This window comes from Cryptotermes secundus, unplaced genomic scaffold (genome assembly GCF_002891405.2).
Source record: "Cryptotermes secundus unplaced genomic scaffold, Csec_1.0 scaffold343, whole genome shotgun sequence".
Lineage (NCBI taxonomy): Eukaryota > Metazoa > Arthropoda > Insecta > Blattodea > Kalotermitidae > Cryptotermes > Cryptotermes secundus.
Genome location: NW_019729214.1, coordinates 794,485 through 817,448, shown reverse-complemented (window position 1 = coordinate 817,448; position 22,964 = coordinate 794,485). Strand labels below are relative to the sequence as shown.

Below are 22,964 nucleotides of genomic sequence, written 5' to 3'. Positions count from 1 at the left end.
GATGGTATCCTGCTCAGGATTTGAACCATATACTTCCTGCATACAAATCAGAACCACATGAGCCACTGTTGAACTACCTACATTCAGTTTTCATACAGTTTAACACCAGAAAATCATCTGGCACCAAAGAAAGTAAATAAAGTTGCTCCCTGCCTCTGTATGTATAATATATGTGAACTGGGGTATTTAATTAAAAGAACATGATTCACAGTGTGTTAAATATAGGCATGCCCTCTCAGGTTGCAATTAAATACAGTAGAGCCTTGTCCAGTGCAGATTTGCTTATATATCCAGAAACAGAGGCAGAAATTAATAAATGTGAGAAACTTAAATATACACTTTGTGCGCTAGGCCATGACCCAGAACACTGAAATGTAGTCATCCTAATGCTGAGGTAATGTTGTTGCCACCTAATATTACATTAGTCCTGTTACCTATTAATAAATCAGTTGTAAAGACATTTAAATTATTATATTCAAAATGTCTACAGGCATGAAATCCAAGCAGTAGATTCTGGTGCTTTTGAAAACTTTAAACAGTGGAGGTGGGGTCATTCATTTGAGTGTGTGTAAAAAATTACCTATCTAGATATTAATAGTAGACTTCTTGTGACTGTGTTCATATATCTCTATTTAATCCAGTGTTACTACATTTATCTAGTACAGACTTATTTAATGTGCCATTCTCAAGGAACTTAACCCCTGCATTGGATAGTTTACTGTATTCTGTTATTTTCCTGCCAAGCTTTTTAATAAAACAAATAAATAATAATTAGATGAAAGAATTCAAGTTTTTAAAATTTGGTTGTATATCTGTTGCTAGTATTAATTGTTGATATACTACCATAGTCAATAAGTTTGTGGAATGGCCACAAAGCGTTGTACGGGAATTTACTGCCAGTATGTTTCAGCAATGTTTTTGACAGCTATATCAACTTTGGCAGACTTGCATAGCGGCCAACGGCAACTATTTTGAGGGCCGATGTGGATCTGCATAAGTGTATGTGAATACCTTGTAATATGATGCGATAAAACCACATTTCACGAACTTAATGACTCTACCATGTATATCACTTGCATCTTGTGAGAGTGCTTTAAGGTTATATACTGATAAAACCTTTTATTAATGTTTTTAAATTGTAATAATCTGGTTATTCTCTTTGTTTTACACTAGACTTCAGAGGATGAATATCCTGAAAAAGAGGTGCGTGTGAAGCGCGGGCAGCAGAGACCACAGTCATCTCTTATTTCAGATGCTGTAAGATGTCTTACACCTGCAAACATGGCAAGTGAGAATGAATCTCCACCAGTTCTTGAGTTACCAGGATTAAAACGAGAAAGAATACTTCTGTATTCTACTCCCCCTCATATAAATCCAGGTTTTTGTTTTGATTCAACTGCTGTCAAAATAAAAGACAGAGCAGGTAAGTATGTAATTGGAACTGCATCTTTTTATACACATGTACGTATTGGCTAAATTCATATTCAAGTAAGGTAATGCTGAAGTGGCAGTCTAGTATGAAATCACACTAACAGTGGAGACCTGTCTTTCTGTAACACGTAGTAGAAGAGAATGACAGAAGTCGTAACCTGACTTACTGCAGCTCTTGGCCTAGACAACAGCTATAGTGACAGATTTTTTTATTCTTGGTCTTTACAGGCAAATTCTGGGAAGTTCCTTTAACCTTTTGCTATTCCTGTTCTCAGCATTGCCACCTCAGCTAAAGAGACCTTGTCTTTTTAAGAGATACTTCAGTAAACTGAGTGTATGCTACAAAATAGTTGCATGTCTTTCAAATTTTATGTACAGAGTGAGTGGTCACATTGTTTGTAGTCACAAACTTTTGAGTTTCATGACCTGATTGTGAATTCCATCCAGGACAGTGAGGCCTACATTTATCATAGCCGCTAGTTATTACTGGTGTCAGTCTTACAACTTTGAGGATTCTGCATTTGGTCAGCTTCTTATTCAGGCAAAAGAAGAACTGGTCTAAGCTAATCATCTGTTCTGATTCCCAGGGTTGTGGGAGAATTTAGTTCTTGCATTTGCAGCCTGTCTTCATAAGCCTGACAGGAATGGTATGAGGAAATTGAAATCTAAAAACCAGAACTGACAGTAGTATGTCATTGCCACTGGTTCAGTGACTTAATCTTGTAGTCATTTAATCAGCAATTTATGTGTTTCTCAATTGATTCTGGTTACTTCCTCCAACACTTACAAAGTAATAAAGGAAAGGACCTGAAACAAATTGTCACATGTTAGTGACAAGACACTGGATTTGGATAGGTTATTGGATTTATTGGATGCTTACAACTCATAACTTCAACTGATTATAACAGCCTCACTGATTTACACACACTACAGATCACTCAAGTCAGAGTCAAAGTCAAATTTACTTTAAGACTCGCAATTTACTGCCAATCAATTTGTTTTGGCATCAAGCCCTTTAAGACCTATGACCAGAGATTTTTTCTTTTCAACTGAACCTTTGCTGTAATAGTCCTTGTGCAACTTCTCACGGACCAGAGGATGGGTTTGTCTTTTATGAATATGCTTGGCCTTTTGTAAAGTGTACGTATTGCACATATAGCAAATTGAAAATTCTTCCTTTTGCACTGTATGCAAGTTCTCATCAGTACAGGCTTTGCAAAGCAGATCATGCATATCTTAAGCTACAATGGCAGCTTAGTCACTTGTACAGTTGTAAGCTTGACCACCTCCCAGAGTAAGCCTCTTGTATTTTTTGTGTTCAGCTTCACCTTGTCGTATATTTTAAACATCTTTGTTCTCATGATTTTGTATGACTTCTTGTTTCCTGCACAGTTTTGTCATATAATCATATATATACAGAAGGTTGAAAGCTGTATGCAAATCGCACACCGGTGTGCACCTTGGAAAATATCAAGTGGTGTGGAGAACCTTGTTTTGTAGGCACTGCAGTTTTAAGATGAAGGTGTCTGCTGCTAGTTCCCAAGCGGGGCAAGCATAAGTTATTACTGTTCTAATCTGTGCCTTATTGAGGGTTAGTTTAATGTTGGCATTAGCATCCATTTGTCTATATCCGTCTAAATTGCAACACTTGTTTTACACTTCAGTATATTCTTTAACACTTAACACTACATGTTTCAGCCTTAAAGGGCCATCTTCAGGTGTTTTATTACAGATTCAATCAAGACCTTGTTAAAACTGCTACACTGTTTCGCTGTTCCAATTCATTTTGAAACCACACGCTGCAGTCCTCCTTCAATTGAAACAAGATAAAATTCTTTTATAATTTGTTTCACTTCACAGCGAAACAGTGTAGCAGTTTTAACAAGGTCTTGATTGAATATCTGTAATAAAACACCTGAAGATGGCCCTTTGAGGCCGAAACATGTAGCGTTAAGCGTTAAAGAATATATTGAAGTGTAAAAAAAAAGTGTTGCAATTTAGATGGATATAGACAAATGGACGCTAATGTGAACAATTGCAACGGGATGCTGAAATACAGAATCATTAATGTTAGCACTTAAATATTCATTTTTGAATGGAGTGTGAATGGAGTGGATTCTAGTAAATGTTCTCAAGGACTAGGTTTCAATCATTTCTGTGTACATTCTCCATGTAATGCTGTTATTATAGATTACACCCAGATATTTTACATGTTGATGAAGGGGTTATTCCAGCCATTCAGTATAAGATGAGCCTCAGGGGACCTATATAGATCACACTCCTGCTGGTCCTTGCTATATAACCTTGGCAAGGACTGCATAGAAAACACCTTATCTATTGTTGTGTCACTATTTATTGCTGCAGAAACATGTTTATTGTGCCATTGCCTAGGAATGGCCGCCTCTTCTTCCACTCTTCTGGCTTTCAGCTGTCATGTCATGGTGCATTGAAGGACAAAGGCTTACAAAGCCTATGCTTATGGTTTTTTTCTTTGAGAATGATTACAGGCTCATTCTGGTATGTGTCATTCTTTTTTCATCCTTGTCATGTTCTGATGCCTAATAAGTAAGAGAACAATTCATAGTGCTTACCTAACTAAAATTGTTTATACTGTATTATTAATTTGGAGTACTTGCTTTTTGGACTTTGTTGTCTGATATTCTGAAGAATGCTAAAGAACACAACGTTTCAGACTGGATCTGTTTCCATCCTCAGCTAACCTCAGTCACAGGATCGTGATTGAGATTAGCTCTTTCTGGTGGACCCAGCAGAGTAGGTGTCTCCCATCTCCTCACCTGAGGATGGAAACAGATCAGGTTTCCAAAATATTGTATTCTTTATTGTACTTTAGAATATCATACAATGGGCAAGTCCAAAAACCCAGTAATCCTAAGTGTTACACACCATTATCAGAACCCTTTAGAATCTCATCTGTTATTAATGTTTTAACATTTTTAGTTGTTCTTCTGGAGAGACTGGACAAGGATTTAGACTTAAAATTACTGGCCAACCCTCAGGAAAGAGTCAATGTGTCAACTATCCATCGATTCAAGATACTAAGGAAAAGACGAAGGAATAGCAGAAAGGCCCATGTGAAGAACAGGAGGAGGAAGAAGAAGAAAATGTTAATTTCTGAAAGAAGAAGGAAGTTACAGTGAGTAGATAACCTGTAAAGGAGAAAAGAAGAACAGATGAAATGGAAGGTGGCAAGTTGCTGCTCTGTGAAAATGCATTTGCACTGTAAAGAAAAGACAACTATTGATAAAATGTATTGCATTGCAATTGTAAAATGCACCAGGAAAGTCCTCCCAATTGAACTGCCAGTCAGAAGGATGACCTGGAAGGACATGATCCCTGGATGGTTATGAAGCTAAACAGTTATTAGGTAGTAGATCAGTTGATGAAAGAAGGAAAACTCAGCCTGAAAATATTCTCAGTGTTGGAATTGAGAAACACAATGCAAAGACAGAAAGTGGATAAGTCAGTAACAGAAGCCGCTGAAAGCAAACAGTATAATTTTCCGCAAGGTATAGCCAGTGTATTATTTAATATGAAGACATGAATGTTTTTACAGGCTATTTTTAAGTTGTAATTATATGCAATTTTTTAAAACTCTTTTGGGATAATATATATATTCCAATATGTGTTTTCCATCATTTTGGCTGGAATTAGTGGAAAACAAAATCTGTCAGTAATAGTTTTATTATTATTACCTCTTTTAGAATAAAGTACAGGTCTTTTTCATAAGCACACAAAGCCTCTTCAGCCTGATTTAAAAATTAAGTTTTTTTTTTGAGCTCTTAGAGCTGTAGCACTGGAACTTTTTATACTTTGTACATCCAGAAATGTGTGGACCCTATGGGAGAAGGAAAATACAGCTAATTTTTTTAATAAATAATGATCACCATTATGGATGGTAACATGTACAGCTTATTCTGAGCCAATTCAAAATAAAAATAACATTCACAGAGAATAGTTTTCAATGAAAGGGATGAGCCTGTTCTATGGAGTACAGCCCGTCTATGTTGGGAAGAATTTCCATCTGCTTCAGGCATAGGTCTGCATTCATTTGAAGTATGGTCCTATATTTGTTCTTAATTCAAAATCATAGAAAATGCATTCTCATACAAAAAGGTAGAATCACTTGGCAGTTTCTTCATGGGACTGAAGTCATCCACATACCCATAATTGAGGCTCCCTTTCAGTAACACCATATGGCACTTTTTTTGTGGCTGTCCTTGATTTCAGTGGCATAATGGTGTGCAGAATATTCTGAACCTACTAACAGTTTAAAGTTTGCTGTATATCTGCAGTATTGTTATGTAACTGCCACTCAAAAGTTGGCTACCCTGCTGTATATTATGCTGTAATGGTATGCTATGTAGTAAAAGGTAGGGGGTGAAAAGGCAGGAAGAAATTTCACCATGCCCATTGAAAAAGCTTAACATCAGACAAAACAGGAAGATAAATGTGACTCACTGGAGAGATATCAAGAGAAATATGCTGAAAGATGCTGGAAAGGCACACAGAACCCAGAAGGGAAGGCAGATAAGCGGAAAGTGTTCATCAAAGTAGGTAAGTAGTATAGTGCTGTACAGCTTTATGACTTCAGTACCTTCAGTAAGAAAGAAATGTCTTGTTGGTATGTATAAGACAGTATAATATGAATTTATTTGACCTTATCAGTTACATTGGTGCTATCATACTGTAACGTGTTTCGTTACTGAATACGCCGTAGAGATCGTTAATTGGTTTATTTAACAACCTACAAATCTCAGCTACAATTAATTATAACAAAGTTGCGGGGTTTCACACTTTATAACCCTATTCGCAATAATCTGTTCACGCTATCTTCAAGAGTCTTCACGTATTAATAACGCGGGAGCTGTACAAGTGTCTCTGAATTACACACTCCAAATATAACTGTACTACAGCGCACACAAAGTCTTGAAAGCACACAATACACGCTACTGTATTACATACTCCCAATTACACAATTACACACACGTCCAGTTCTTCTTTCCGTGAATGCTGCTATACTCCAACTGTAGGCTGCTGACTGGAGAACTGTCTTCGGCGCTGATACACTTTAACTCTCTCCAGGGATGGCTACAAGTTAACTCTAACTCTGGCGCTGTGCAGTTCCCTTATATAGCCGCAGTGCTTGCCTGTTACATAATGAGTGCCTTGTCACAGTAGGAACCAGTGACACATCGCCATGTTTGCGTATAGCCTAGCAACGCTGTTTACTCGTGCTGTGTTACGTCACCGTGGGGAGAGTGGCGGGGTTATGACTCGCCTGTTACCATACGCCACGTACCGCTGGGGAGGTGGGGGTCCTCCATTGCGCAACATGTCACACTACATTTAATTTAATTTATGTGCATTATTCTGAGGGTCTGAAAACTTATGATATGTTGCCTGTAGTGTATTTCATATAGGCCTTATCATTTTTGGTCTTGTATTATTAAAAAATAGTGTATACAAACTCATAAATACATGAAATTTCATTCAATCAGTATCTAGAAACTGTCGTCCCTATGCCATCCCAAGAGAAGCTGTAATATTAAAGGTAGCTTCCTGTTTTCAGAACACAGAACTTAACAGTACAGCTGGTATGTTATGGAACTCTCCTATAGATGTTACCTACTGAAAAATCTATTTGTGGGTCATGTTTTAATGGTGTTCTGCTGTGGCAGTGTGAAGCTTTCAAAATCAGAGTAGCTAACAGTAAAATTTTAAAAGAAATTTAACTTTTAATTTCCAGATCCTTTTATGCAGTCCATAGTCATGGTTCAAGAAAAGTTGTGAACTTGTGTTGGAGAGGAAGGAAACTTTGATCATTGAGTACTGTGGATGTGCATATGCCAAGCAGTCTGCACTGCTGGCAAAAGTTGTAGAGATTGATGAAAGAAAAACAGAACCCTGGGAACAGCAATGCTACATCTAGACATAAGTGAACACTGAAGTGCTAATTGGAGTTAAACTCACAGAGAAAGGAGGTTTGTCAAAAGACTGCTTAATGTATTTGCTATAACACAAAGGCAAACTTAGAATGTACAAAACCCAAAAATTGTCCTTATGCTATGATGTTGAAACTAAACAATCACATAGCAAGTTTCCCTAAACAACCTAGTCAGTCACTACAGAAGAAGTAACTCCAAGACATTAGTTCAGTCTTGATACTTCAGAAGGCATGTAACCTGTGTTGGGAGAAAAATCCAGGAACAAATGCTTCAAAACATGTCTATGATATTTTTATGTTTGATTTCAATTTCAGATTGGTGTGCCATATTCTGACAAGTATTGTGATCAACTATATGTTCAACTTACTGCAGAAGACACTGAAAAGGCTACAACTGGATTCTCCTACAGTCATTTCCATCATGCAGAAAATGATCTGGCATTAAAATGTGACCAAGAGAAAGTACTATTAATTGAAAACTTGTAGTGCTATATGTAGATTTACAACAAGTCCTACACTTTTACATTCAAGCATGTTCTATTAGAGGCAACTCTTCTGTTAACAATTTGGCTGTGCATAATCTTGAAACTGTTGATGTAACAATGACTGTATGGCACAATTGTACTGGTAAGAGAAGGTCTGCAGAAATCTTACTCTATATTCTTAAATATGTTCTTGACTGTTTTGCATCTTTGACAGTCATTTCAGAAGAAAGGAAACTCATCATATGGTCAGATAGATGTGTAGGCCAGAACAACTGATGAGTGTTGGCTGTCTGCTCGTACCTGGTATCTAGATTCAGTATGGTTTCTTTACTGAAGTTTACCAGAGGTTCTGTGCTCAGGGCAGAGCTTCCTGCCCTGTGATAGGGACTTTGCCTGATATAAAAAACAAGAGAGAAAAAAAAAGGAAGATTATTTATAATGGCAACATAAAGGAAATACAGGTATTCCTCGATTTATGAAGGTAACTCATTCTATGAAAACTGTTCGTAAGATGCATATTTTAAAATAAAAAATGGCGTTCTCAATACTTTATATGTAAAAAACATGACCTCTTAATGAGTCCCAGAAAAATCTTCCACTGTTTTTTCAACATATGTTCTAATGAGGACAGTACTACTTTTTATTTATTATTCCACATAAAACTATTAGTTTACTCGTTAATTTCTTATAGCTGATGCAATTAACACTTTGCGGACCGGCGATTTAAATATTTAAATCACCCTGGGGACCAACATTATTAAACCTACTATCGTAACTTTTGCACTGTTCACTTTAAAAATTAATATAAAATCTCCTAATTAATTTTATGAACTAAAATTTTTGGAGGACACTTACCAATGCTCTAGAAGTGTTTTGTGTGATATTTCTGGAAACATTCCCCTTTATGAAGTGGCATTACACAGAACTTGCAAATGTAGACATACTCCTTTTTATGTGAACTGTGCAAACACAGTATTGCCTAGGATGCTTCCCCTTGGAATATTCACTCTTCACAATTTTCACGAGGGTATATTTCCACATATCACCCGAGAGTTGCCCTGGGGGGTCCACATGAGGCCTGTGTGGGGTGGGTGATGATGGGCCTGGTTCTGCTGCCACCATCTGGTCTGTAGTCCAGGCCTTTGCCACATTCATCAGAAATACTTTATATTTCAATTTTGAATCAGGGTTTAGATTTTTATGATTTTTTACTGTCCCCACAATGTTATTACAGCATTATCGTCGGACCTACTGTCACTTTTACTGTCTGTGGCCACAATTCTTTGTTCACCCATCATTGCTGCTCCCTGAATCACTGAATGACTACACATCACATAAGGCAGGTCAACTGGCTCATCGGAAAAGAATTTGTCCTTGTCCATACCCCACCACTAACTACTACCCGATACATAGAGCTCAAAGCGCAGCAAAGCATTATCCTTTATAGTGGGTTAACAAAACAGCGATGTCAAATTACTGACTAGTAAGCAAACATTCAAGAGTTTTATTACACCATTGTGTGCAACTTGGGTGGTGCCAGAGGAAGGTATAGGTGTTACAAACTAACGTGTCCTAAAATCATGATATCATGCAACCAGTCCGCCACATTTAAAAGCCAAAAGCATGATATCATGCGACTGGTCCTCAATGTGTTAAATTATGCAACTTCATTATCATATAAATGAAACCACGTAACTGCTCATCTTCATGGCCAGAACATAGACTGCATGTTGGCATGGCTGCAGCAACAATAAATGATATTAAGAAGTTGGCTGCCCTGTCACTGTGACCTAAATATCCGGTGTACGATGTCAAGGTACGTTTCTTTCCTGGTATGAAGAGGTATTTATAAATAAGAAGACGGTGTTGTATGTGTATCCTTATGTACATATATGTAGAAGTTTTGATTGATTATCTGCCTGAAAGTACAAGGTGGTTCAAATATAACCGGGACTGATATTTTTTTTTTAAACCATAATTGCCAAACACTTACTTGCACATGTCAGTCTTCAATGTACTCCCCTCCGGAGTGAACACATTTTTTCCAACGTTCTCAAGGATCCTGATGCCCTTTTCAGATAAGGCTTGTGGTTGGCGGCATATCCACTCCAGAACAGTCTGGATGACAGCGTCGTCCCCAAACTGCATGCCTTGCAAGACTGATTTGAGCCTTCCAAATAGGTTGAAATAACTTGGGGCCAAATCGGGACTGTACGGCGGATGTGTCATAAGGTTCTATTTCATTTTCCAGGGAGTCTCCATTGTTGTTTTGGCCATATGGGGGCATGCATTGTCTTGAAGGAAGGCTGCCCGCTTTCCACTTGGATGAGAACTTTTTCTTCATGTCTGTTGCCAGGAGGTCTGAGTAATAAGCTGCACTGACTGTTCTGGCATCTGTCAGAAAGTCTACGTGGATAACCCCCTGCCGGTCCCAGAAGAACGTTGCCATCACTTTTCCTGCCAAACGGCTCGTCCACGCACTTTTAGGTTCCGGAGAACTGGTATGCCTCCACTCACGTGATGACTGCTGGGACACAGGAATGAAGTAGTGCACCCATGATTCATTGGTGGTCACTATAGACTTCAAAAATGCATCACCTTCATCTTCAAACTGCTGTAGGAGATGACTGGCGGCTTGCATGCGCAACATCTTGTTCACGTCTGTCAAAATATCTTGTGTACACTGCATGAAACTTCATGTACTCCCAGGGGGTAATAAGACATAAGGTCACAAAATTCTGCTGTGCTTCTTGTCATGGAACAATCCACTTTTCATTGTGGACATCTTAAATATACTTGTGACATGCTGTAGTAGTAACTGATGAAGTATGAAAATAGTCTCTTGAAATGTGACTGTAGCTGATACATGTTTGTTTGCAGAACTGTGAGGACCAGTTCATCTAGAAGCAGTAGAGATGTTATTAATGCTGAGCGACATCAAGTGTGAAACATCTGCATCAGCACCACTGAGGACACTTTGGACTAGGAACACAAGCCCATCAGAGTGTGCTGTCATTGGTAAATGTAACATGGTAACAAGCCAAATATGGTCTTTCCTCAATACATGTAACATCTTTGGAGCACCTTGCGAGCATTTTTATTAAGACCATCAGTAAGAAACAGAGTAAAATTTTCAGAAGTACTGTGGTTTTGTTCTTCGTCCATTGTCTGGTATTCTAGAAACTAAACAGAACATTTCGGAAACTGGATCTGTTTCCATCCTCAGGTGAGGGGGGCAAGACACCTACTGAGTTGGGTCCCTTAGAAAGACCTAACTTCAGTCTTGTGCTTATTATGCTATACATATTTTAACTGAAGTTTACAGTCAGCTTCAGGGGTATAAAAATAATATCTTCATTCAAAAGCTCATTCATTTTTATTCACATGGAGGTATATATATATATTGAGGGTGCTGAGGACAATATTTGGACCATGGGGAGAGGAGGTAAAATGAAGCTACAAAAAATGCATAGGAAGAGCTTCACAATTTGTTCTCCTCATTAAATATTGGCAGGATGATCAGTTCAAGAAGGAAATAAGCAGAACATGTAGTGAACATGAGACAGATAAGATGGCTGAATTGTTTTCCAAACCCTTACCTACTTATGGTTAAAACAGTCATCTATCATCTCCTTCATTGCTATATAACCTCTGCAGTTGAAATAGCACCCTTAAATACACAAGGAACAGGTTAATTGTGTGACACTTTCCAAGAAGTTCCATTGTCACTGGATCATTTTCTGTGACTCCTTGTGGACAGTATAACAGCACACAATGTTTCTGAGGTCTCTATCCACGTTCAGGAAAGAGGAAACAGTGCCAGACAATGGAGACCAAGCCAGTCACTGAAACATCATATATCCTTCAGATTCAGAGAGCCAACAATGTACAAAGGAAAAAAAGTGACTGAAGCACACACAACAAAACAATTTTGTAATGTCTTTGTACATTCTACAACTGCTGTGCACTTCACTCAAACACCCTGTCTATTACTTTTGCAAATGTTTGGTTAAACCTTGCTCTACTTTTAATGTCTGAGCACAGAATTTTAGACTCTTCTGGAGCAATTGTCACTGTTAGCATCAGACATTCCTCTATAAGATTCACAGCATGTTGTTCTTCTGCATCCAGTTCTCTGCCTGTGGTTTCCTCCTTGTATGTTACATCACACAGCAGCCTGAACAACATCTCCAGCAATGTTCGTGTGTGGGCTGGCACAAGTGGCCAACAGTGACGTATGAAAACCTGAATTGCCTGAAAAAAAGAGACACAAATGTACCTATCTGTGTTGCTTCTCTTAAGTGCAAATGGTAGGAGAGGAATCGGAAATAAGAGGTTCATGAGGTCTCACACTGTTATTTAGTGTGAGTCATTAAATAAAAAGATGATTCATTTTCTTATTTACTTCAGAATCTATTCTATTTTTTCTATATTTTCATGCTGTCATTAGGCAGAATATATGGCACCTACATTCTTCCCAGAGTATGAAAGGTTTATACATATCCATCATCTTAGTCAACATTTTGTACAAGTAGTACAAAAGAGGTTTTTGCTTCAAGTGTGGTGTACAGAAAATCTGGAAGGCAGTGAGTGGTGAATGAGACAACATGTAGAGACTGATTCAGTAAAGTAAAAGCTAGTTTCTGTACAAACAGTCTCACACTTTCTCATAGCTAAAATGTTTGTACAGTGGATTCTCAACATAAAGCTGGTGTGGAGGAGGAACAGTTGCAGTACCCATGTTGTAAGCTACCCACATTATATATGAAACCTACATCTCATTTCAGAATCCCTGTTTGTAGTTTGTTGGAAAAATATAACTTTTTTTTCAGAACATATTGCTTAACATTGGCCAAATACAGCACATTAGCCTGTTACTCTAATTATGTTGTAAGTTCACCACCACTTAACAGGAATTATCACTACTGTTTTCTAAGTCATTGGCTTCCAATTTTTCATACAAATTGTGATATCCTCTTCACTAAGAAGCTGTACAACCAGTTTCTACATCTACCTTAATCCAAACTGCCAGGTCACCTGCTTCTAAATTATTATACAGCCTTCACACCTTGCCATCTTCTGTGACATCTTTTCCGACACACTCCTTCCAGCAGTTTGCAATAGTAGTTGGCATAATTTTCCCCCAAGCTAAAGCAACAGTGTATACAACATCCTTCAGTATTTAGTCTTTACAAATTCCATAATTTGCAAATGAGAATTTACAACTCCACCAAGTAGTTCACTGTGATAGAAGGCTTTAAAGACTCAATGATACCTTGATCCACTGGCTGCATTAGTGCAGTGGAATTTTTGGCCAGAAACATAGCTTTCATCTTTCCATCTTTTGACTTCAGGACTTCAGCAGAAGGATGGGCTGGACAGTGATCCAACAGCGACAAAGCTTTCCTTCATTTTGTTTTAATGCAAATTGCATCTTACTGATGACACATTCACATGCCATCCAAGCACTGCACCTGTCTTTGTAGATCACAGGCTTATGTTCTTCAAACACCAGAAACTTTGGCTTTGGGTTTTATTGATGCACAACAGTACCAACTTGACTGTCTATCTTATTGGAAGTACAGCACTGACATCACTCTTTATTAGTTTTCATACCCATTTTGCTGGGTCATTTTTTAATATCTAATGATTTGTTTGGAAGCAGTGTGTAGTATAGTGCTGTTTTGTTACAGCTGTAAAATCATTCATCAGTGTACTCATTACCTTCAGGATTCTGAATGGCTGCTGCACTGTCATCAGATACTGATTCACCTCCAGTGCTAATTTTGGCATATTCCATGTTAAACCTTTCACCTTTGAAGCAACTGTTTGGAGCTTTAAATGTCTCACCCTCATTGAGCAGTTCATTAAACTTAACTATTTGAACTTTCAAAATTATACCATTTACTGGCATTCTTTCACTGTGCTTTATGGGACTCACTCACATGCCCGTTTCCACAAAGTCTAGTTTTCTTCTTCCTTTGCAGCTCTATATCATCTTATATGGAATGTAAAAATGAACTATAGACTATGTTATAGGTTCTAAACTATGATTGGAATACATGAAGGTTTCTGACATTATGTATGTAAGGGATGGTTGTGAATCGGGCACTATACAGTAGTCTCATGTAAACTCTACATGAAACTAACAAATTTTCTAACCCAATCCAATGAACACACTTAAATTTCACACTTGTAATGAAAATAATTATCTTTATAACATATGTGGACAGGATCCATATCATCTGCAGTTCCCATGCCTATGATGTTAAGCTGGTAGAACATTATGTTTGTCATAGTGCACAGGGACATTCTAAGATCACAAAATGAATTTCATCAATATGTATTTATGAAAAATGGAACAGTGTTAGTTTGCAGGGATTTGATATTCATGGTATGGTTTCATATTTAGGGCATTGATTAAGACACTGAAGACAGAAGCCACAACAGAAAAAAACACCACACTCCTGTTTAACATTTAGGCACTTTGTAAAGAATGACTCGATATCTGTCTGCTCCAGTTTTCTGCCATTGGCTGAATGTGCCTGCAGGACTGCTGACAGAGATGGAAGATTAACTGCTACTTTTTCTCTGTCATTAGAACTGGAGCCATCTTGGGGTGTCGTGTGTGCTTCACATAATGTTCCTCCATCAGCTGCTTAAATATGGGCAGCACCTTGTCAACATCTATGTAGTCCCGAAGAGTGCATGGAGGGTGTAGGGGAGTCACAACCTCATTCCACCATTCTGGCTCATTTAGTTGTAGGTTGTCAGGATCTGTTGGTTGTTCCACCACCGTGCTTGAAGACACCTACATGCTTAACTCAAGCAGCAATGTCCTGCAGTCAGACTTCGCCCAAAATCACAACAGGACATTCAAGAACATTCCATTTTGGTAGTGTGGTGTTACCCATCGCTTGTCATCTTATAAAAAGCACTTGTAAGAATCCCCGTGAAATTATGTTTTCAGATTTTTTTCACCCCCTGGTCCAAAGTTATAACACACTAGTGGTGTTTGCTGGTAAGAACAATAATTCAATATTCCAGAACTTCAGCAAAGGATGCATAGGGCAACGGCCAGTAAATAAGATAGCCATTCTGTTATGGGCCCCAACTTTCACATCAAAAACCTTTAGTCACTGAATGAAGAGCTTAGGTATTATACACACTTTTCTGTTTGAATCATATGGATACATGAGAATTTTGTTTCCATTGAAGCCGCAAGGCTGCTGGTGACTTCCTGATAACAAACTGTTTCATTTTATCAGAACTATACATACTTGAACATAGTAGCACAATAAGCCACTCCTTACTTCCTTTTCTGCCCTTGCATGAGTCATCTTTAACTGCAAGTGTTCTGTTGGGAAGCAGATTTATAACACAGGCCAATTTCACTTGCACTGCAAATATCCTGAGGTAAGTAGCACTGCAAAAGTCATTTAGGACTGGAGTCCAATCTTGCATGATATATGGGTCCACTGCAGCCAATTCACCAGAGAGCTTATGCATGCTGATGCCTTTCCTCAATTTAACCTTTAACGGCCGAATGTTATAATTATTCGCATCAAGCAGCACCCCGAGCTGGCCGAATGTTATAATTTTTAGGGACAAGCCACGTGCTTCCTTTGTGAGTGCTGGCAGTTTGACCTTGGGTTTGAAACCCAAACAAACTCATGAACGTTCATGTCAGATGTTTATTTGTTAGCTCTGAACAATGAAATCGTTTATCAGGGTACTGGTTTCGAAACTATTTACGTTTAGATATGACTGTTTATGACCTGGTGAGCCAATAGAGGTCAGCTTTGTTTTGAGAAGTTAGAGGAGGAAATATTCGTAAGCACTTTCATAGCAGTGCTGCCAGAGCTTTCAAGGAAGTGTGGCTCATTCAGGGATTGGTTTGCAGTGTTGAATTCTCAGTTAGGACGTCAGTGGCGGATTTACTATATTTTGTTAAAAGTTAGGAAGTCAGTGTCAGACTCCTATATTTCTTTTATATAATTTTTATTGTGTATCTCGGAAGTGGTATAAATACACTGAGCCAGTGTAACTTTGTGCGTAAAGACATCTTCGTCACTGTGACTTTAGGTATCAGTGGCGGACTGGCACTTTTCGACTGCTATTGCAATTACTTTGCATCACAATTTTGCGAGTATTCTTCCACCTAATAGACATGTCTATTCTCAATGAATATCTGTTACACAAGTCATGTGATGGAAAAATGACGCACAAAAATTTCCGCGAAATTTTGGTGCGTGATTTGATTCTTCAATCACATGAGGCGAATATCACGGTCAGTGGTGTTTTTCGAGGGAGGCCAAGTTCATCTGGGGCCCAACTGAGTCGACTGGAGGTGAAACATTCAAAACACTGACCAGCTAAAGGGAAACAAAGACGTTTGTTCTATAAACAAGAAAAGCGGGAGCACACTTTACCGCTGTAGAGTGTGATGTCGCGTTCTGTGATGGACTGCTTCAAGAGTGGGACACGCGTGTCAGAGTGTAAACTGTGAAGCGATGCAGTCCAAACCGCGTACAGTCCGAACCAAATATTATTGTATATAGTGTCGTCATATTTACATCACCACCACGATTCAAGGTTGAAGAAAAACAACAGGTAAGTCCTTTGGAATTTCATAACGTATATAATAATGATTATATTTTGCAATTCATGACAAAATACTCACAGTTGATTTTCATTTGTATAACTTGCCCTTTTGTATATATGTAGAAAATTTTATTGTCTTTCAGGTTCTTTTTAGTTCATATTCCGATGTTGCATAGAACGGAAAATATGCATTTTTTTCTGAAAGTTTTCAGTGTTAAAGACTTAGGGCCATTTAAATTCCGGCCGTAGGGAGCTGCCGGCAATTTAAAAGTCCGTACGTTAAAGGTTAAAGCGATGAATCAACGCTTCGGTACACTATTCCCAGTTTTTAATCTTGCCATGAAATGACTGGCCTTTGCCTTTATCGTGGGTCTGTCAACTGATACACCAGTTGATCTCTCCTGACAAAGACCCTAGAAGAGTGCAGATTTGAAGGCTTCCATCACACAGAACAGCAGACTGCATTTTGTGTTTGTTCTGCAGTATTACAAATAATGCTGAAGAAGTCAAATCATACTGTTTTCCTGTTTCACTTCTAAATGAGACACAGATTTCTCAATGAAAGAAGCTACTGGACTGAAGGAGAACATTTTGTGATGTGCATTTCTGAATGATTAGAGCTTGGGGGTATAGAAACCTGACCCTCAGTGGATGTTTAAATTATGTATACCTAAAACCATCGTACCAGTCAAAAACATGGCACACGATCATTTTCACCATTAACTTGCAGGCTGATCAGTAGGAAACCCATTTTTGATCTCTTTTCACCCTCCACCCACACTTACTGAGCCATGGCCAAGCTTGCAGATTGGTGGTGGCAACTTCTAGATTCTGGAACACAGCCTTTCTTCTAGATAGGGCTAGGACAGAGAGGATTGATTAATGGGGCCACTACAGACTTCTAACCATAAATAAATTCAGAACAGAACTGTATGCAGTTGGTAAAATACACTAAAACAAAGAGTGGTGGCTAGTTAGGAACTGATTGTTAGAATGAAAACATGATAAGTTTTCCATATATGTGATGTTAAGAAACTGACATTTCCATGGATTTTGCTACCATAATGAAGTCGTCATAAACCATACTGACTGTATCACGGTATGTATAAACTAGATGTCAGATATGGAAAACAGATTTTTTTCACACATTTATTATACGTAATCTGCAGTAAATGTATATTTTCAATAAGTACTGGCTCATGAATGAGTTATGCTTTGTGGCGTAACTCATATATACATTCTTTTTTGTTCAGTTAGATATCATTTTAACTCTTATATTGGGGTTTTACTCAGGTCTAGCGTTTCAGTTAAAACGGTGTATGTATTCAGTCTCTGTGTAGTTTCACTATTGTCTAGTAGGTTCACTGCTAGTGCATTAGTATGGTTTTCTAATTTTCTTAAGTATTTGGTATTCCACTTTTTATTTCACTGAGCACTGTGTTCATTTGTAGACCTTCACTGATTCTCTGGCTGTTTATGTACCCAGGTGCATTCAGAATGGATCAGAGAGCCTTGGATTGAAAGTGCTGGAGGATACTGATGTTGGAATTGGAGGCTGTCCCCAATGGCTGAATTCCATAGGCCCATATGGGTCTGAGTGTACACTGCTTTGTATAGGAGGACTTTGCTTCCTATTGATAGTGTCGATCTTCTTCCGAGTAGCCAGTGCATTTGTTTCTCATTTAGGTTGAGCTGTTTGCTTCTTGTTTTGATGTGCTTTGCCCATGTCAGTCTTCTATTAAAATGGATGCCCAGGTATTTCACTTCATTTTTCTGGGGTAGAGCAACACTGCCCATTTGCACTGTCAGACAGGTTTTCTTGCATACGGTGAATGTAATATGCATGGATTTGTTTTGATTTATTTTAAATCTTCATTTCTTCACTGAATCATCAATCTTATTGTTGGTGGCTTGGAGCTTCATGTGTGGCTAAGATTGCTGTATCACCATTGAAGGTAGCAGTTGCTGTGTTGTCTGATGTCAGGAGGTCGTGTGTGTATGAGGGTGAGTCAAATGAAAACCTTAAATTTGTAATAAAAATCGAAATTTCGCGCCATTATCTTGTAAGTTGGTAAGTGTGCTACAAACAGCGTGCAGAATGGCCTGTAGGTTGCAGCATAGTGCAGATACACGAACATCATCACAGCACCAGTATAAGATGGCTGCCCCACTTGAGACTTGCATCAGGGAAGAACAGCATTCTGTTATTCGGTTTCTGTGTAGTGAAGGTGTGAAACCTATTGAAATTTATCGAAGAATGAAGTTTCAGTATGATGATGCATGTTTGTCACAGCAGCAAGTGTACGAATGGAGTAGGAAGTTTGCAAATGGTGTGACTTCAGTGGAAGATGCTCCTCGTCCAGGTCAGGCACATCGAGTTGTGACTCCAGAGAACACTGCAGCAGTTGAAGCCATAGTGAGGGAACACCGCCAAGTGACACTGAATGAAATTGCAGCAAGTTTAAACATTAGTCATGATTCAGCACACCACATTGTGCACGATGTGCTCCAATTTCACAAAGTGTCTGCAAGATGGGTGCCACAGCAGCTGACTCCTGAACTGAAAGACCGACGTATTGATGCTTGTGAAGAATTTCAGCAGCACTTTGAACGGGAAGGTGATGACTTCCTTGCAAGAATCGTTACTGGAGACAAAACCTAGGTTCACTTCCAACCGGAAACGAAAAGAGCGAGCAAGGAATGGCGCCATTCGTCATCTCCAAAACCGAAGAAGTTTCGAACACAACCATCAGCAGAGAAGGTTATGCTGACTCTCTTTTGGGACGAAAAAGGCATCATCTTGGAGCACTACATGCCTAGAGGGACCACTGTCACCAGTGCATCATACTCTGATCTCCTAAAAAAATCATCTTCGGCCTGCAATCAAATCAAAGTGACGTGGATTGCTGTCCACAGGTATCCTTTTGCAACATGACAATGCAAGGCCCCATACTGCCTGTACAACAGTTGTGACAATCAATGACCTGCATTTTGAGTGTCTTCCTCATCCGGCATACTCACCAGACCTTGCCCCAAGTGAGTGGACCACTCAAAGAAGCAATGGGAGGAAAGACATTCCATTCTGATGAAGAGGTACGCCACGCGGTGCATGAGTGGTTGCGCGGACTACTAAAAGAATTTTTTCCTAAAGGAATTCATGCACTTTGTAAGTGCTGGAGGACTTCCATTGAGCATGGGGGAGATTATGTTGAAAAGTGATACAGCTTTGTACCACTTTTGCACAATAAATAATACTCAAAAAAATATTTAAGGTTTTCATTTGACTCACCTATGTAGATAAGATATAGGACAGATTCTAAGACATCCCTGCAGTATGCCTGCTTAAGTTTTCCTTAAGGATATGATTTGATCTTTGAATTTTACTTGAAACAGTCTATCCATTAGATATGATTTTAATATTCTGTAATATGCACAGGAAAGGATTTTTCTGATTTCCAACAAGAGGCCTGGGTGCCATACTTTATCAAACTCCTGTGTGCTCTCTACAGAAAAATTTAAACAAAAAATATTTAAAAGGCAAATTGGAGGGGGGAGGGAGTAGTAGTAGCAAAACCAACATGAGCATGATGAGTTTTAACTATGAACACAATTAACATAGGCTCTCTCACTAGTAAGGCATGCTGAGCCTCCTCTTGCTCAGAGTATCCAGCTACTTCCAAGTAGCAACCACAAACACGCAGCAGGCGCTTGCTCCAACGGCACATCCTAAGTCCAGCAGCCTCGAGTAGTGGTGGAAGAGACGTGATGTAAGCTAGTCTCAGCGCCAGCCTGTCCTCCAGTTCCATAGCTTGCAGGAGTTTCTCCAGAACATCATCATATCTGGACCACTATAAGTAAGACAGAGCCCATAAATCAATTAACATTCATTTCACTTTAGTACCGATTTTCAAAGATTTGCATTAAGAGAAAATTACCATTCTACCAATAAAGAATATACAAGATTGGAAAGAATGTGTTCCATAATGAAGTACACAAAAATCCCAATAGCATTATTTGCAGTTTATTGTTACTTACTGCCTTGTGCAGACTATGACCTTTGATAAGTCAACATGGTTAAAGATCAAAATCACCATGATCTCTCATAGCATATTTCACCAAAATTTGATTAATGACTTATGATATATGTTTACAGCTCCACCCGGCCATCCCACACTTATATTAATTAGGGATGAGCATGGAGGGGTTACACAGCAGTGTTCTTAACTGACACAAAATATTATGGAGCACTGCATAAACAGTTTTCATAAAATAAAAATATAACAGTATAAGGAAAATTGATATAAAAAGTAGTCTCTTTTGATCGAATGGGTCAGAGACAGTTGAAAAAATTGTCTGCTCAAAAAAAAAGGGGAGGGGTGGGTCATCAGAGAAGAGCATCTGAGAAACATAAATTTACAGTGTTAAGTAAAGTGGATTTTATTATGGGTAAATCTGGCTGAAATTCAGAACCCAGACAACTTTCAGTGAAAGTCTCCCATATTGGATTTCAACAAAATCTGTGACAGTTTATGGTATCCATGGAAAGGACATTTATGACTTACATAAATTAGGCTTCATAATACAGAGTGGGGCACAGAAACTTCCTATTCTTGAAGGCGAATAAAAGAAAAATTATTGCTGATAGACAAAATTTATGTTTAGCTAATGAAAGAACATACTTTAAAGTTTTAAATCATGTAGTTTTAAACAAAATATCTTGAAGGTGGTGGCCACCGTTCTCTATGCACTGATGCAACCGTTTTCTGAAGTTCCTCTCTGTATGTTCGAACATGTGCACCAGAATTTGGGCTACTTCCTGCCAAATAACATTCTTCAGCTGAAGCAAGTTTGTGGGGCAATGTTTAAAAACCTCTGCCTTGATGTATCCCCATAAAAAATCACAGGGCCTTAGATCAGGTGAGTGCGCTGCCCACAGGACGTCACCTTGAAGCGAGATGAGCCATCCAGGGAACTTTGCCCTCAAAACTGTCATCGAAGCTCAGGCTGTGTGGGCCATGGAACCAGACATTTCCTAGATGCATTTCTTCAAGAGCTGGTTCGAAAAAGTTTTTAATCATGTTCACATACTGCTGTGAATTCACAGTAACTGCATGATTGTCTTCTTCAAAAAAATAAGGGCCAGTAACTCCAACTCTCGACAACACACACCATACTGTCACCTTATCACTGTGAAGTGGCCTCTCATGGAGCTCTCTGGGATTGTTACCACTCCAATAGTGCATATTCTGCTTGTTGACATATCCAGATAGGTGAAAATGTGCCTCATCACTAAAGAAAACAAGTGCATCAGGGGGTAAAGTTTCCCATAACGTTTCACATGCCATTATTCAGTTCTGGAAATCAAGTGGTGACAATTCATGCACAACAGCCATCTTATAGGGATGGAAATTAAGATGTTCACGAAGAATTCAGCGCTTTGAACGATTGGATATGTCTAGGACGACTGCATGTTTGCGAGCAGAGCATCTTGGAGATCTCAAAATCGACTGTCGAACTGCCTCCACATTTTCTGGCGTCGTAACGGTCCGCTGTCGTCCTGATGATTTTTTCACCACACTCCCAGTTGTCCTAAAGTTCTCTACCCACAAAACAATCGATTTCCGGTTGGGAACCGGACCTCTAGGCTTAATTCTGAAGTGAGTATGGAACGCACGCTGCACCACCATTTAGGAATGGTTGTTTGAAAAATAGGCTTCGACAGCAGATGCACACTGCTCACTTGTCCTATTCATGTTTCCTACTGAGGGGTATTAGACAGAAACTTCCGCGACTGCTGCGTTTGCCAAGCCTACCCCCACTTTTCTGCGACCTCCCCTCCCTTCACAATGCGTCTTCACAAAAAGTAAGTTTCTGCGCCCCACCCTGTAATTCAATATGCTAAGATTAAAATGTCCATCTAATGTCATGCCAGGAACTCGCACTTCAGATTTCACCAAAATTTAATGGTTTATAACACAGTAGCTGAAATAGGCCATTTCTGGTTGTGCTAGGCTTTTTATGGATCAGCATGATTGAAAGTCAGAACTGCTCAACAACTTATGTTACAGATAGATGGACAGACATGATCTTCACATGAAGCATTCCATTTAATAAGGAATGCCTAAAATGCAGGAAGATGGGTTACCTCAAGTGGCATGGCACTGACATATAGTTTTGTAAAATGTGATCTGTTGATTCAAAAGTTATTGTGGAGGTAAAGACACATCTATAAATGGACACTTTTATTTTAACCCTTTGACGCGGTCATTTAAATTCCGCGGCTGCGTCTCGTGCGGTAATATATTCAGCCGGCCATTTAAATTTTGCTCGAAAATAATTTATTCATCATTGTTCTTAAATTCTATGAGATAGGAACATGAAACTTTCACTAAAATGATCTTAAATGGTGGTTTTATAACCTTACCTTATAATATGGGCGCCCTGTATCTCGGCCATGGAAGCAGGTTGTTTAGTATTTG

General features: G+C 38.8%; 2 protein-coding genes across 4 annotated transcripts in view; one reads left to right on the top strand and one right to left on the bottom strand.

The window, feature by feature from the left end:
- Nucleotides 1-8,428, top strand: part of LOC111865433 — a 41,565-nt gene extending 33,137 nt beyond the window's left edge. For all 3 annotated transcript variants that reach the window (XM_023853469.2, XM_023853470.2, XM_023853471.2), the window contains 4 exons: nucleotides 1,174-1,423; nucleotides 4,390-6,006; nucleotides 7,199-7,433; nucleotides 7,712-8,428. In XM_023853469.2, the coding sequence (XP_023709237.1) occupies nucleotides 1,174-1,423; nucleotides 4,390-4,589 (450 nt within the window). In that variant the 3' untranslated portion in view covers nucleotides 4,590-6,006; nucleotides 7,199-7,433; nucleotides 7,712-8,428. The remainder of the gene's footprint in view (nucleotides 1-1,173; nucleotides 1,424-4,389; nucleotides 6,007-7,198; nucleotides 7,434-7,711) is intronic.
- Nucleotides 8,429-11,238: 2,810 nt separating this feature from the next.
- LOC111865426 (TELO2-interacting protein 2) overlaps nucleotides 11,239-22,964 on the bottom strand; it is a 16,133-nt gene continuing 4,407 nt past the window's right edge. The window contains exons 4-5 of the mRNA XM_023853453.2: nucleotides 20,115-20,333; nucleotides 11,239-12,135 (exon numbers count right to left, since the gene is read on the bottom strand). Of these exons, the coding sequence (XP_023709221.1) occupies nucleotides 11,851-12,135; nucleotides 20,115-20,333 (504 nt within the window). The 3' untranslated portion in view covers nucleotides 11,239-11,850. The remainder of the gene's footprint in view (nucleotides 12,136-20,114; nucleotides 20,334-22,964) is intronic.